This window comes from Malaclemys terrapin, chromosome 6 (assembly GCF_027887155.1).
Source record: "Malaclemys terrapin pileata isolate rMalTer1 chromosome 6, rMalTer1.hap1, whole genome shotgun sequence".
Lineage (NCBI taxonomy): Eukaryota > Metazoa > Chordata > Testudines > Emydidae > Malaclemys > Malaclemys terrapin.
Window position 1 is genome coordinate 19,978,567 of NC_071510.1, and position 15,564 is coordinate 19,994,130.

Below are 15,564 nucleotides of genomic sequence, written 5' to 3' on the forward strand. Positions count from 1 at the left end.
ATCTATTAACTATTTACACCTCCACCAAGATAAAGCTCTCTTGTAACAGCTGCCACCAACTCCTCTCCATTTACATGAATGAGAAATGCTGCAAACACTAGGCTGTGTGTCTGGCAGAAGCGGAGAAGGACTTGGGGAGCAGCCACTTTATGCTGTTTTCCAAGGTAGTAGAAATAAGGTGCAATTTCCCCTGTAAATGAATGCTGACTACAGCAGCATTAACTAACATGGAGCAGCCTGTGCATTGGGATTCAAGCATTTGAAAATGGCTCCAGTTGTTCTGGAGTCTCAGTATGACTTGATGAGTTGCTACAGACCAGGGCCTGGCATTATGAGCTCCATCAGAAGGGAATTAATCCACCCCTTTCTCTTTTCAAAAAGTGGATTGGCTGGCAATGTGCCTTCATAGGTTTCCTGCAGGATGTCTATATTTTTCCCATCTGTTCAGTGGATTTATGTGGCCATGTCCCTTCTCCCTCCACGAGCTTGGAATATGCTCTTGTAGGAGTGGTTTCTGCTTTCTGGATTTGATCTTATCTTTGTTCTCTTCCGTACTTATTTATTTGGCAGTCCTTCGCCTCTATCTGCCTCAATTTACTCAGCTGTAAAGTTGGGATAATATACTTTCTTGTAGCACTCTCACAAGGATGATGCAAGGATTGAGTAATATTTTAAAGGAGACGAACAGATGCTTTCAACTAATATTAAATGTAAGTAGGTGGCAACGTTACTGAGAGTGCTGTCTTGACACTGGTGTTTTGAAGTGTAGGGGAAAGATCCTGAACATGGACTTTTCCCTATTTGGTTTTGTCAGCCTGGTGTTTGAGTTACTTATAGAGAAGACATATTTTGTATCGCCAAACATTTAAAAAGGAGTAAATCTCCTTATATAAATGCCTGGTTGGTTTCTCACTAACCAGATGAATCATTTGGTAATAAATTATGCAAAGGAAAAAGATTAGTGTTTTCTCCCTTTTGAAATAATTTGTAACATATACAGCTGCTGCCTTCATATCAATTGCTGTATTGTATAAGTTCAAGTGTAACTGTAAAACACTTCAGAAGGGGTATAAAGGAATAGTAAGGAAAGCTCTATCGCAGTTGGAACAAAAGACTGTGAGGGGAGCTGCGGAGTATCTAATGACAGCTGTGCAAAACCTTCATGACACAAGCCCAGGTGAGTGTTCACCTGGTGTTGACTTTCATTCTGAACTTGAAACTTGGGCCAAGCATTTGTGACCCTTTAGAGGGAACCTGTATCAAGTTTCAGATGAACTCAGGCCAAGTTTGAAATGAACCTGGCCAGTGGGTGATATCTCTGCAAAACATGGTGAATATAACTTTTGCTGTTGGATCTGATCAAACCCCAGAATCCAAGCAAAAATCAGGAGGGCGCCCAATGCCATGCAAAGTGACTATGTGATAAAGTTCACACTAAAACACTTTGCAAAGCTGGCTCTAGGTCAGAATTTTAGATGGGGTGCTAGTAAATTGTTTTATCTCTATATCTGCTCATTAAGGACCTGATCCTGTGAAGAGCTGAAGGCCTTCAACTTTTACAGAAGTCCAATGACAATTGAATGTAGAGAGCACTTTGCAAGATCAGGTTTCGTTTAAGAGAATTTTGAAGTGCTCTTCGGTGCAGCAATGCTTGCTTTGGAGTGTGCGCCTGTTCATTACAGTGCATGGGACACTGGGACAGCTGCCCCCAATGTATAAGAGACATTCTATTAAAATAACAATTGTAAAAGGTGCATAGAATAGGGATGAAGATTAAAAAGTGACTGGAGCAATCTCTTCCACCTTAGACTTTGTATAAAGATGGCAACACAGTCAATGAGATCCATCCCCTGGAACCAAGCTCATCATGTGCATCATGGGCTTAATCTCATAGTCCTGGAGCTGAAAATGATTTGTGTAAGGGCATGGCTACACTTGCAGATGTAGAGCGCTTTGAGTTAAACCAGCCTTCGTAGAGGGCAGTAGGGAAAGCGCTGTAGTCTGTCCACACTGACAGCGCACTGGCGTGGCCACATTAGCAGCTCTTGCAACAGCCACAGAGAGCAGTGCATTGTGGTAGCTATCCCAGCATGCAAGTGGCTGCAACATGCTTTTCAAATGGGGGTGGAGTGTGACAGGGTGTGTGTTGTGTGTATGTGGGGGGAGAGAGAGTGGGTTTTTGGGGAGCTGAGAGCATGTTAGCATGCTGTCTTGTAAGTTCAGACAGCAGCAGACCCCCACCCCCCGCCTCTCTCTCTCTCACACAGCATTTCACACTAATGGTTGCTTTGTCCCAGAGCAGATAAGCAGCCAGCTGTCAAACGGAGCTTTCAAAGGGCATATTCAAAACAATGACAAGAGTGGCCACTTGACTTACGGGGATTATGGGACGTTTCCGGAGGCCGATCAGAGCGCAATAATGCAACACCTCGTTCACACTGGTGCTGCAGTGCTCCAGCGGGAGCGCAGCAAACGTTCTTCCACTCACCAAGGTGGAGTACCAGCAACGCTGTAGCCGCGGAGTCAGAGCGCTCTACGTGCCTTGCCAGGGTGGACGGGGAGTGAGCTAGTGCGCCCGGGGCTCCTTTAATGCGCTGTAACTCGGAAGTGTAGCCAAGCCCTAAGCAAGATGGTACACTTGGGAATCAGGTTCATACTCCTGGACATTAAGCGTCTGGCTCTGCCCCCCTTAAAGTAAATGGCAAGGCCCTCGTTGTCTGTGGGACCAGTACCAGTGCCTATGATCTTGATCCAGCAAAGCACTTAAGCTCATGATCACTTTTAAAGGTGAGTGTGGCGGGACAACGACTCACTGGCACGGCGCCTCCTGCTGGTTGTCCAGGGAATTAGCTCTTTTCCAGTTCCGGAGCACCCTCTGCTGTCTGATGTCTCAACTGCCGCTGGCCCCCACGTCCCTCCCGGACCCTGGTACCCTTTACCCAGGGGTTCTGACCACTGCAGTACTCCCTCTGTCTGAGTCTCCCCTCCCAGGGGAATCCCCAACCCCCTTTCTCCACCTTGCCTCAGTGGCTACCGCCCGTCTCCATTTAGCCCCCGGTCCCAGGGGCCGACGGCAGTCTGTAAACCACTCGTCATCTGCAAGGGAGGTTGAACCAGCTGCCTCTGCCTATATCTGGGCTGCCCTAGTACTCTTGTGGGCCCTTAACTCGGCTTGCAGCCTGGAGCTTTGCTAGGCTGGAGCTCCCCAGTTCCCTCTGCCCTTCCCCAGCACTGCTCCACCCTAGATACCCTTCTCAGCTTCCCAGGCAGCCAGGTCCTTCTCTCTCAAAAGGCTAGAGAGAGTGTCTTCTCAGCCTCTGGCTCTCAGCCCTCTTATAGGGCTAGCCATGGCCTGATTGGGGCGTGGTCTCACCTGTGGCTGCTTCCCCAATCAGCCTTTCTTTTCCCAGCTGTAGCCCTCTCCAGGTCTGTTTTAACCCCTCTGGGCAGGAGCGGGGTGGCCACCCCACTACAGTGAGTGATCACAGTACCGTAGGTAAAAAGATAAGCACAGGCATAAATAGAGCCCTGCAAATCTGCAGATATCCACTTTGGATCTGCAGATGCAGATATCCATGGACCATGTTTGCGACTCGTGGATGGATGAGGATCCAAATTTTATATCTAGAGTCCTGCAAATCTGCGGATATCCGCTTTATATCCACAGACCATATGTGCGGATTGGATGCAGATACAAATTTTGTATGTGCACAGGGCTCTAGGCATAAGTGCTTTGCTGGATTGGAGCCTATGTCTGAATCTTCAGAACTCCCTTTCAGAAAGCAGTGATCTAATCTAAAGCAATTATCCTTCCTTCTTTGTTCACAGGTGTTCCCTTTCCAAAGAACTTCCTTCAGATCTGCAAGAAGATCCTGTGCAGGCTGTTCCGGGTATTCGTCCACGTCTACATTCATCACTTCGACCGCATCATCATCATGGGAGCTGAGGCCCACGTCAATACCTGTTACAAGCACTTTTATTACTTTGTAACAGAGCTCAACGTCATAGACCGCAAGGAGCTAGAGCCTTTGGTAAGTGGTAATCTACAGCCTAACGTGGTGGAGAATTCTCCTTTTTCTTTCCCTTAATTGAGCCTTTTCCAAACCTGTCACAGTTGATCTCCACTAGGAATGAAATGTCTGTGTTTCAAGACAGACCATTTAAATAAATGAACTCATGCCTCTGAAATAGGCCAATTCCCTCTACTGCAGCATTTACAATTGGGGAAGTAGTAAGAATAGAGTGCAGGATGAGGGAGGGGAGGGCGGAGGTGACCTGTATAACAGTGAAGTAGGATTTCCTTTGTAATAATTATGTAGGTGTTTGTGAAAGTAGTGGGTGTGCTGCACTTGGATTTATTCACTTTCAGTCAGAGATTCAGACAAAACCAGACACTTCCCTTGACTTAGGAGACTTGGCTCTAGATAGATCAATGTTTAACTTATTGTCTCCAAAGATGAGATTCCAGAAATGGGACATACTTTCACTATTTCCTGAAGGTTTAAAAACATCTTCGAGAGGAGAGGGAAGGTTCAATTTGGAAAGGGGATCTCTGTGCAAACGTTAGCACTGGGCCCGGGGGCACCTTTAGAATGGATGGGGCTCAGGGTTCTCCACAAGTCCAAAGTCGCAATTCTGTATCCTACAAGTTATTAAGGAAGCGTTGGCACTGTTCTGCTTTTTTAATGGTTAAATGCACATTACGAGCATGGCTGATCAGAAATGCGTCCCTGTGTGTGTAGAAAGCAGACGCTTGCCTCTGTGTCTTTCTCTCTGTGTGTCTGCATGCACATGTGCAAAAAGTAGATGCCTTTGTGTGTAAAGCAGATGCCTCTGTTTGTGTGTGGAGGAAGGGTTATGTGTTTATCTTGACTGGAGCAGGAAATGTGGAGTGACACAAAGGAGACGAGAGTTTCCCAATGGTCCCCAGAAAGGAATGGCCAGTTAAGAAATTTCCTTTTAGGATATTAATTAATCCACAACATCCCTTTGTTGTAGGTACCTGTTATGCCAATGTTACAGATGGGAAAACTTAAGCATAGAGGGGATGATTCTCTGTTGCACTGTGGCCCCTTTACACCACACCGGCAGCAGAAAGGGCCTTAAAAGATTAAAAGAGGCCCTTGAGGATACGGCTACAGAAAAGAGGGCTTTCCCACTGGCATAGAGATGCTAAAGCAGCTCTACCTCATCCCCCATCTCTGTGCCCAGCCTGGGGACATGTCAGAGGCAGGAGATATGAGAGGTAGACCAGAGCGTGTTTGGAGAACACTGCTCCACAAGTTAGAGCAGCCCTGAGGTCTGTGCTGGCCCCAGAATACAGAGAGAGTAAAGACGGTTTCAGTTGGTAACCCCCTTATTCCTGAATTTGGCCAGAGTGACGAAGGAGCTTGCCCAAGTCCAGAGTGAGTCAATTGCAGAGCGAGGAATGGAATCCAGCTGATGATATGTCCATTGTGTGCAAATCCTCGTGCATTCCAGCAATCTGCTCCTGGGAATGGAAATTCTATTTAGAATTCTGATGGAATTCAACAGCTTCAAAGAGGTTATGTCCCTGACCTGCATCAGGAAGTACCATGTCAGCAGGCTGATGGAGCCCCACCTGCTCTCGCTGCCTTGCTTCCAGAATCTTCTTGGCAACCATCAGCCTAGACCACAGCATGGAAATGCATAAAAACATATGTCTGTATCTTCCTCTTCTTCTGGGCAGAGAGGAGGGAACTGATTGCCAAAGTGAACACAGACATGACAAATCATCTCAAACGTTAATGCAACTGCTAAGGATGAGCTGTGCCCCAGCAAGTTCACCGTTGCAGGAAATGAGCCAAAATTATCCCACTAAATTAGAAAATGGGCCAAGCTCTGATTAAATAAACCGATTGTCATGCGCTCTATAAACCAAAAGCCGGCTGATGAATCAAAGTATTTTTGAAAAAGAGAAACAACTCCAAATGCTGGTACTGGATTAATAATAATAAAGCTGACAAAGACTAGCCTGGAGGCAGGATGATGGCTTTTTAAAATGGGGCTTATCTGACTTTTAAATCCCAGTATAGCAATTGTAAAATCAAAGAGCAAATTGGGATTGTACATAGATGATTTCCTTTAGGCAGTTACCTGATTAGTTCTTGAGTCAACCAAAAGATGGGGGCTGTATTTTTAAGCCCTGCTGATTAGTGGGTCATTCCCCTCCACCTCCGACACCTGGTTATTTTGACAGAGTTCTAAAAGTTCTTTGTCCCATGTGGCAAAAGGGAGAGCTGACTCACTTGCTAGCACTGCAGGCAGTTCTAAGGAGAAATACAAGGACAGATGATTGAATCCTAGAGAATGTCTTTGAAAACGTGCCCTTCAGAACAGCTGATAAGCAGGACGCCCTGAGACATTACTGTAAATATTTTGAAATTTAAATTTGATTCTTGGTAAAAATTCTAATGGGACTCCAGAGAGATTGCAATATACTGACCAGCCCTGCCTCATGTATAATGCCTCACTCCTGATGCTTGTTCTCTTTTCCTGCAGCGAACCAAGTGCCATTCGTAATAAATAATAGGTAACTGTATAGTGCGTTACATCTTTAGAGTGACTTACAGACGTTAATTTGAGTCATTCATGGTCTTGTGGTTCAAGCCCAATCTTGTTAAATGAATTGCACTCTGTTGCCACAGATTTCCTGTGTGACATTGGGGAAGCCAATTAACATCTCTATCATCACTTCCTCATCTATAAAACCGATATAATAATACCAACTTTACAGGGGGGTTATGAGGCTAAATTCATGAATGCTTGCAAAATGTTTTGTGATCCTTGAATGGAAGGTACTGTAGAAGTGCAAAATGCCATAGAGGCTGTTTCATGACGATTATCCCCTCTTCCCCCACAGAGGAGACCCTGAAACTGGCACACTGCACTTGAGCCTTCAGTTCAAATTAGCGCTGTTGACATCCAAAAAAAGTACAGAAAACTGTTGGCCTTTTAGCAAGGCCTTTTTGGATTTGCTTTCTAGCCAGTTTAGGTGCTTCCACCAGTATCAAATTGAAATGTATAAACACAGACTACGTCTATATTACTGCTTATATCGGCATAACTTATGTCACTTGGGTGTGAATAAATCACCCCCCGAGCGACATAAGGTACACGAATATAAGCTCCAGTGTGGACAGCGCTATGTTGGTGGGAGAGCTTCTCACTTGTGCTCCTGAAAACTCTCCTGTCTGGGGATTAGTGTGGCTGGAGCAGGGTCTACTGAAAAAAAAATTAGTGCTCTAGATGGCTGCCTACAAGAATTATATCTAATGCCAGCCCTGTACCTCAAGATTTTTTCCCTTGGAGCACAGTGGGAGTTGCACATGGTAAAAACACCTTAAAATGGTGAGCTGTAGTAAGAGTGTCAGTTCAGTCACTTTCTAGCTGTCAGATGTAGATGCTGTGAGCTTTGAGGGTCTGTTCCCAGTACGTTGCATTTTGTTGGATAACAGTGACTTGGGAGTGCAATAAAATCTGTTCCTGAAAAGCCGTGAGCACAGTCCTTGATGCACTGCAGTGTTCTTTTTTTTTTTTTTAACTCAATGCATTGAGCTGGTCTGCAACTTACAGGCAGGGCTGTCTCCTGCTCTTTAGATTTATTAGCATTTTTAAAGGAATTTGTTTTAAATGGTGGGAGTTTGAGGCTAAATTTAGCTTCAGAATATGGTGGAGTTCATCTGAAGGAACAAGGATCACAAAGGCAGAAGAGTTTGTAAAAGCACACTTTCTGGTTACTGAACATTACTGATTAACATGCAGTTACATTAGATATCATTAGGAGGAGAGATGAATCAAAAAATATACCCAGTCTCCTTGCTGTAGAATCCTGTGCAAGGTCCCAGAGAGGGTGAGAACATACGCTGGGATTGGGTACCCAAAGTGTACTTTGAAACCAGGGTTTTAATCTAAAGGTTCAGGTTACCTGAGCAAAACTACTCAAGTTTTCCATTGGCACAATGTCATAGAGCTGTGTGCAGATCCAGGGCTCCCGTGAGTTCCTGCATTACAAGTTACACTAGAGCAGGGATCGGCAACCTTTGGCCCGCGGCCCGCCAGAGTAAGCCCCCTGGCGGGCCGGGCCGGTTTGTTTACCTGCTGCATCTGCAGGTTCGGCCAATCGCGGCTCCCACTCTCCGCGGTTCGCTGCTCCAGGCCAATGGGGGCTGCGGGAAGCGGCACGGACCGAGGGATGTGCTGGCTGCGGCTTCCCGCAGCCCCCATTGGCCTGGAGCGGCAAACTGCAGCCGGTGGGAGCCGTGATTGGCCGAACCTGCGGAAGCGGCAGGTAAACAAACTGGCCTGGCCTGGCAGGGGCTCATCCCGGCGGGCCACGTGCCAAAGGTTGCCGATCCCTGCACTAGAGGTTCATGGGAGTGATGGATGGGGCAGTCCTGCAAAATGCCAGGGGATGAACAAAGTGATTCTTTCGCCCCTGCTAGCTCTGATTCTCCCATCATGTGCTAGGAGCTGGGAAATCCCAGCACACACATGAGCTTATATTCAAATCTAGATAAAATTGTATTGAAATGTAAACATACCTATACCGGTGCTGGGCAACCTATTGGCCATAGATAGCAGTATATTTCAGTGTGCATATTCTTCTGTTTTAATAAGTATAGCAATGTTTTACATAATGCTTTTCATACAGGCCAGGACTATGCTACAATGTTTGGTGGCATGACTGTGTCACTCAGGTGTGAAAAAAATCCACACCCTTTGTCCAACATAGCTATGCCAGCAAAACCCTGTAGGCAGACACAGCTGTATTGGCAACAGGGCCGGCTCCAGGCACCAGTTTGGCAAGCAGGTGCTTGGGGCGGCCACTCCGGAGAGGGGCGGCAGGTCCAGCTATTCGGTGGCAATTCGGCGGACGATCCCTCACTCCCGCTCAGAGCAAAGGACCTCCCGCCGAAGTGCCGCTGCAGAACGCGATCGCGGCTTTTTTTTTTTTTTTTGGCTGTTTGGGGCAGCCAAAACCCTGGAGCCGGCCCTGATTGGCAAAAGCATCCTTGATCTTATGTTGTTCAGGGAATTGTTTTAACTAGGCAGGCAAAAGATCTCCTTATGTCAGCATAAGCTGCAAGATAGGGGGCTCTACCAGTGTAGCTATGCCAATATAGTTATAGCAACAACGCCTTTTTAGGGTAGACTAGCCCATGAAAGATCCTAAAGTGCCTTACAAACTATGGGTCTGATTCAGATCTCTTACACTGATGTAAATTCACTGGCATCAGTGGAGTTACTCCTGATTTGCATTGGTGTAAGTGATAGCAGAATTTGGCTCTCTGCTTCACTTTTCCTCCTGATGTGGCTTCTACTTCTCCTCCTCCCTCAGGAAATCTGTGCTTGCTCCCAGATGTCATTTCTTACAAGTATTTTGTTTTATGAGAACAAAAAGTAATAAAATGGGACATAGATGAAGCAAATTAAAGCAAGATATTTTCTAAATGTCTGCTTACCGTATGTATTAAAAACAGTTTCTCATTTAAAGATACAGCGACACATTCAGCCTTAGTGTAAGCGATTGCTACTCCAGTAGAATCAGTGGAGTTGTATTACTGGAATGAATCCAGTGGAGTTGGTACCATCTCATGCTAGGACTAAATTTGTCCCCCAGTGATCAAATATAAAATGTCCTTATCCGCTCCATTATATTCAGTATTAAAACTGCCATTGATTTCAAAACAGGGCAGGGGCTCCAATAAGTTTTCACTTAACATTTGATGCAATTAAAAATAAGCATCTAAAATTGCTGAAAGAGAATGGTTTTACATTTTTCTATAGAAAACTCTACTCCAATACAAGTCTAAGAATTTGAGTAGACAAACCAAAGAGTAAGGTGATGGCTTTTTATTACATTAACCTAATCAGAATAGCTGTATGTCCTGTTGATTTACAGTAAGCAATGCTATATATTACATCAAAAAACTTACACTACACTGGGCAGCATTAACGTTTCACAGTTGCACACAGGGGCGCTGGAACAATTTTTATAGTGGGGGTGCTGAGGGCCACTGAACCAAAGTGTAAACCATCTATATAATGGAAACCACTTCAAGCCTGGGGGTGCAGCAGCACCCCCAGCACGTATAGTTGCGCACTTTTAAGTCAGGAAGTTCCACGGTTCAGACTGTGTAACTTAGCCTTATCTCTGTCCCTTGTGTGTGATGACAAGGCCAGATTTTATTCATATTTCCACTGATGTGAATGCAGAGTATTTCTTTTGTAGTCAATATCATTACTTTAGATTTACACAGGTATAACTTAAAGTGAAGTCTAGCCTCATTGTTTTTGAAGTACATGATCATTTCTCAAATAACGCGAATATAACATCAGGCACTATTGTGTCTTCCTTTATAAAATGGGCTTTGTCCGATGCATGTTAATTAGCGTTAATTGGTAGACTTTTCGGAGGAGCAGCCAGAGATTTGAACAGGCAGGGAAACTGAAGAGGTGTTCTCTCCAAGTCCTCCAGCACGGTTGCAGCTCCTAGCCAGGAAGCAGGAGTTGCCTCTGTTCATGCCATAACTTGTTCTGTGGACAGAGTATTTCAGTCTCCAGGGCTGTCAGGCCAACATCTTCCTTACACTAAAAAACCCAACCCCACATAAAGTGTAGTTCTTTTCCCAAACACTGTAGACATGGACATCTGTGTTCGCATAGCGTTTTATGTTTGTATTTGCAGATTTTGCCTATGCCAGTTAAACAGTGTATTGAGGGAACCGGCAGCCCAATGAAGTCATGATCAGGATTCACGATACTGAGTCAGTATTTCTCCATGTGTCTTTGTCTGTTCAACTGCACTTTTGATGCCAGCCCATGTTTATTAGGGTGTATTAATTAGAGGTATTCTGGGCAAACAGCGCACATTAAACACTAAGATTACTCTTCTCCCATTGTTGGCTTACCCATGGCATGACTAGCGTGATCCCCAGACCGCAGCAGTGCATACCAAGTACCACTTTGCTTTTATATCACACAACACTGTCGTCGCTGTGCCTGAGCCACAAGCAGCTACTGTTACTATCCAGTTTACAGCAAACAGTTCGTCCTTTCACAAAACAATTGGCCATTTTGCTGTGTGTTTATCTATGTAACATAAAATGTTTATTAATCATGCTGCTTACTGACAGACTGCTCCTCTTCAGAAATCCTAAAACTATATCTCCTCAGTTGTACTGTTAATAGCCCCATCTGAAATTTGCACCAGCAAGCTTTTGGGGATGTTTTGTTTTTGTTTTAAAAAAAGAGCCAAGTTCGTTACATTTGTCCAGTTACATTGAACTTAAAGGTATGATGATTAAAATCAATGATTAAACATCCTGGGGAATTTTCAAATATAAATATAAATCCATTTATAATTCATTAGATTTTTTGATCATCTTTGGTCATTCTTATTGAAGTTTCTGCTGAAACAAGAATTTACACCTTCCCGGTCCATTGTCTCTCTCTACTGTACTGCATCCCACTGTGAAGTAAAGGTACTGCATATAGACCAGGGATGGTCATCTCTAGAGCAATAGACTGAGAGATTAAAAAAAAACAACCCAGAAATATTATTGCACTGCCAGTGCAGCAGTAGGGGAATCTGGCCTGCAGGGTGAGAAAACCACATCCTTTCACTCAAGCCACCATGCTCTCATTATCCAAATCTTTTATATCTATCCTATCCCCTCTCTCCGGATATTTTGATTTTATAAAACCATCACCATGGTATCTCCGTGTCCTCACTTAAATCCTCCCTGAAGACTCATTCCTCCTGCTCTGCCCACAAGAAGTGAGTCAACCATAACATTAACATATTGTTTTTAAAATATCCTCTTCATTCCCTCTTCTGGACTTTCCACTGTGTCCTGTACACTCTCTGCTTTGTTTAGCCTGTAAGCTGTTTGGGGGAGAGACAGTCTGTATTTTGGGCTTGTATGAGTCCAAGTATATGGTTGGTGCTTAATGATGATAAATGATATGTACAAACTGTCTTCATTCCATAACCTGCCTCAGAAATATCCTCCATACCTTTTGGCCCAGAAGAATCTCAAACCAAGATCTGTTGGCACAGTCAGCCAAGAGGATATGAGCACCATCATTGCTAGGAGGCATTGGAGATGGATTGGCCATGTGCTTCAGATGGAAATTGATTCCATCACCAGAGTAGCAATAAGGTGGACACCTGAAGGCAAGCGAAAACTAGGCCACCTGAAAACAGCATGGCAAAGAGCTGTGGAAGCGGAGCTGAAAAACCGGGGCACAGCTGGGGAACCATTGAAAGACTTGCCAGAAACAGACAGGAGTGGAGGAACTTCATCGCTGCCCTAGCTGCCACAGGCGTAATGGGAACATGATGATGGTGATGAATGATGATCAATAATTTACAATCAACAACTTCTAACTCTAAAATCTGTTCAAGAAACTGGAAACTTTTCTCTACCTCCTTCCCTAATGCATCAAACTTTGGTCATTCAGATCAAAAGGATACAGAATTGGAAGTGCCCTAGTTAGGGGTATGCCAAACCAACACCCAACTAGTTATTTTTGAAAAACTGAAATCTTGATTCCTAGGCCCTTCTCTAATATATTTTTGTCTACCCTCCCACAAAATTGGATATCTCTACTGGATGGAATGCACCATTTACAGCTGATCATTTCAGATTGGTCCACTAAAGACTTATCACTTCTTTTTAGAACAAATTTGCTATATATTTGAATATACAATTACACATCTAATTTGCATTCACCATCATAGTACTTTGGCATGCAAATATTTTAATTGTGTGTGCAACTGGCTAATAATGGTTATTTGACTACAGTTGGGCATATAAATTAGACATACACTTGTAATTTGTTAAGTCAGGCACATATGCTATAATGTTACTATGCAAGCTTACAATACTGACCTCTTAAAAGTGTTCCTCTTAGTGCCTGTTGCATATAGTGGATATAAGTCCTAATACTAATACAAAAGTGGAAGAATAGAATATTGCTAGTGTGAAACAATATCCAAGAGAATATAAATGACTAGATGTTTGTATGTGTAAATTTTACTTTTTCATTCACGTGTGTTCCAGTACCAGACTCCTTGCTGTTAACCCAGCTGTTCTTCTTTTTAGAAGAATTTCCTTCTTAAAAATCTTTTTCAATTAGAGTTCATCTTTTGTGAGCACTACTCATATTGACCAATATTTTATTTTACATGTTGTCAAAGTGACCAGAGAATTTGACAGTTACAAATTTTCTCCATCCCATGTAAAAAATAAACAAAAATTAGCATTCTAGGACTTGTGTGGCTGAAAAATTTTACTCTCAGCTGTGATGAACAGAAAAGGCAAGGCCCGAGTCACAGAATGGTGCCAGAGTTTTCAAAATTGTCATCTTCTGCATGCATATTTTATTGATTATTGTTAGTGCATTAGATGATTAGATTGCTCGGTGTCCAAATATGTAATGGAAAGGACAGGAAACATCAAGAATGTTCCTATTGATGATCTCCTTTGTCTAATTAAACCAGGCCAGGTTTTGGGTGGTACAGTTTGTGATTTTGATAATGTTTTGGACGAACTGCCAACCTGACTTGTATTAAGCTGTGACGCAGTTTGTCTCTTTCTTGTGGGTGCATAAATGTATGTTTGTTTCTTGTGGGGAGCGTACTAAATAGGTCCTGCCTTAAAGCTTGCTCCATTAACATTTGAATTGCAGACTGCTGTGGAACTTGTCCTCCTTTAAAATGAATTCACGTTTCACAAATTGTTAAAAAATAAATATATCTGCTTCAAAGGCAATCCATTAAGACATGATAAAAGCAAGAGTTACAATTTCCCAGTCTAATAAAGATAAACTAGAGGCAGTAGGAATCAGTGGGAAACTTTAGACAAATATTTATACAAATCTGCAGGGATTTTATTCCTCCAAATACATAAAATGCTGAAGAGCTTTAAAAGGGCACAGTCATATTAAAAATAGCATCTCCGTCTGAAACTTTTTTTTAACCACCTGTTGTTTCATCTAGCCTAATATTGATGTGGGAATTTGGGGAATCTGTGTACAATTTATGACTTCCAGTTTGAGATTATGAATTCTCTGTATTGATCTCTTTATCAAACTACAAACTCCATTTTGATTGTAAGATTAGCCTGCCATCTCTGGCGTCTTTTTACTTATTTAGGGATAAAATTACAAGGCTTGGCAATACAGGGCTAACAGTGGAGGGTCATTAAACCTTGGCAGTCTTCTATTGAAATGGAAGCCCCCTTAGTCAAAGAAGGTGGCCAGATCAGGAAAACCAGTCCACCCAGGTAGGGTTGTAACTGAGCAATGAATCACCTGATGAGGTTGATTGAGGTCACCTGACAAAGAGGCCTGCAACTTTATAAAAGGAGGACTTTCTCACTAGCCAAGCCAAATTAGTGGGAAGGAGAAGGAACTAGAAGCAAAAGGCAAGGCTATGCAGGAGAAGAAAGGGGAGGATCCAGGACCCCCTACAGGACTCTGGCCTAACCCCAAAGAATGCTCAAAAGGGGTGAGGAAACAGAGGCAGGGAAGTGTGTGTAGGTGTTTTATTGTTTTGTCTGGATCTGTGTATTTCTGGTGCTGTCTAGAGCAGTCGTTCCTAATCTTTTTACTAAGGTGACCCCTTTTGAGACCCCTGCATTACATATGTGCACCCTCCTTCCCAGCAGCACAACCATAATCCCAGCCCAGTTCTGAGGGGAGGCCCTCGGGGGAATGGGGTTGGAGAGCAGGCTCACCCTGCCTGCGCTCACCCCGCAGCATCAGTTTCTGTCCTGCAGGACTGGGCCCAGCTCCCCACTCTGGATGTTGCAACCTGATGTATGGGGACACGGCACCACTCAGGTCATGACAGAGGGGCAGCTGGGCCAGACCTGGGTGGTGCTGTGACCCAGTGCACCAGGACTCAACAGCCGGAGCAGGGAGCTGGGCCCAGCACCATGGGACAGAAACCACTACTGCAGGCCAGGAGAAGTGTATGTTTGCCTCGCACCACGGTAATTCCCTCTGCTGTCAGTGTCCTCACGTTGTCTCTCACAACAAGAATTTCTCTTCACAGGGCTGTTGTCTTTAGGGCCACGTGAAGACTCCAAAAGTTGGAGCCTTGGCTGGGGAGACCCTTCCTGAGTGGCTGTGGTTGGCAATGTTATGACAGGATGGGTGACTGTTCATGGAATAATGTCTTTTATAAGTCATCACCGGTGGCCTTTGCTACACCCTTTTTGAAAGGTCTGTTATATTCTGCACCCAGCACTGGCCTCCAGATGCAGTCTGGTGCACAGCTATAAACTCCCTCTCCATACACACCTTCCAGGTCATTGAATGGACTCCTTGCATGGGGCTCTCTAGAAGGAATGTAACTACTTCTTCGAGTGCTTGTTCACGTCCAGTCCAATCAGGTGTGTGCGCGGGCACGTGCACAGTAGCTGGAAGATTTTCCCATAGCAGCATCCGTCGAATCGGTCTGGGTGCCATCTTGAGTCACGCCTTTATGGTGCTTAATATAGAGCCCTGCCGATCCGCCACCCCCTCAGT

The 15,564-nt window shown here is 44.3% G+C and overlaps 1 protein-coding gene across 1 annotated transcript in view; it reads left to right on the top strand.

Annotated features, from left to right (window-relative positions):
* Window positions 1–15,564, top strand: part of MOB3B (MOB kinase activator 3B) — a 148,598-nt gene that overhangs the window by 115,688 nt on the left and 17,346 nt on the right. The window contains exon 3 of the mRNA XM_054032959.1: window positions 3,829–4,031. Within this exon, the coding sequence (XP_053888934.1) occupies window positions 3,829–4,031 (203 nt within the window). The remainder of the gene's footprint in view (window positions 1–3,828; window positions 4,032–15,564) is intronic.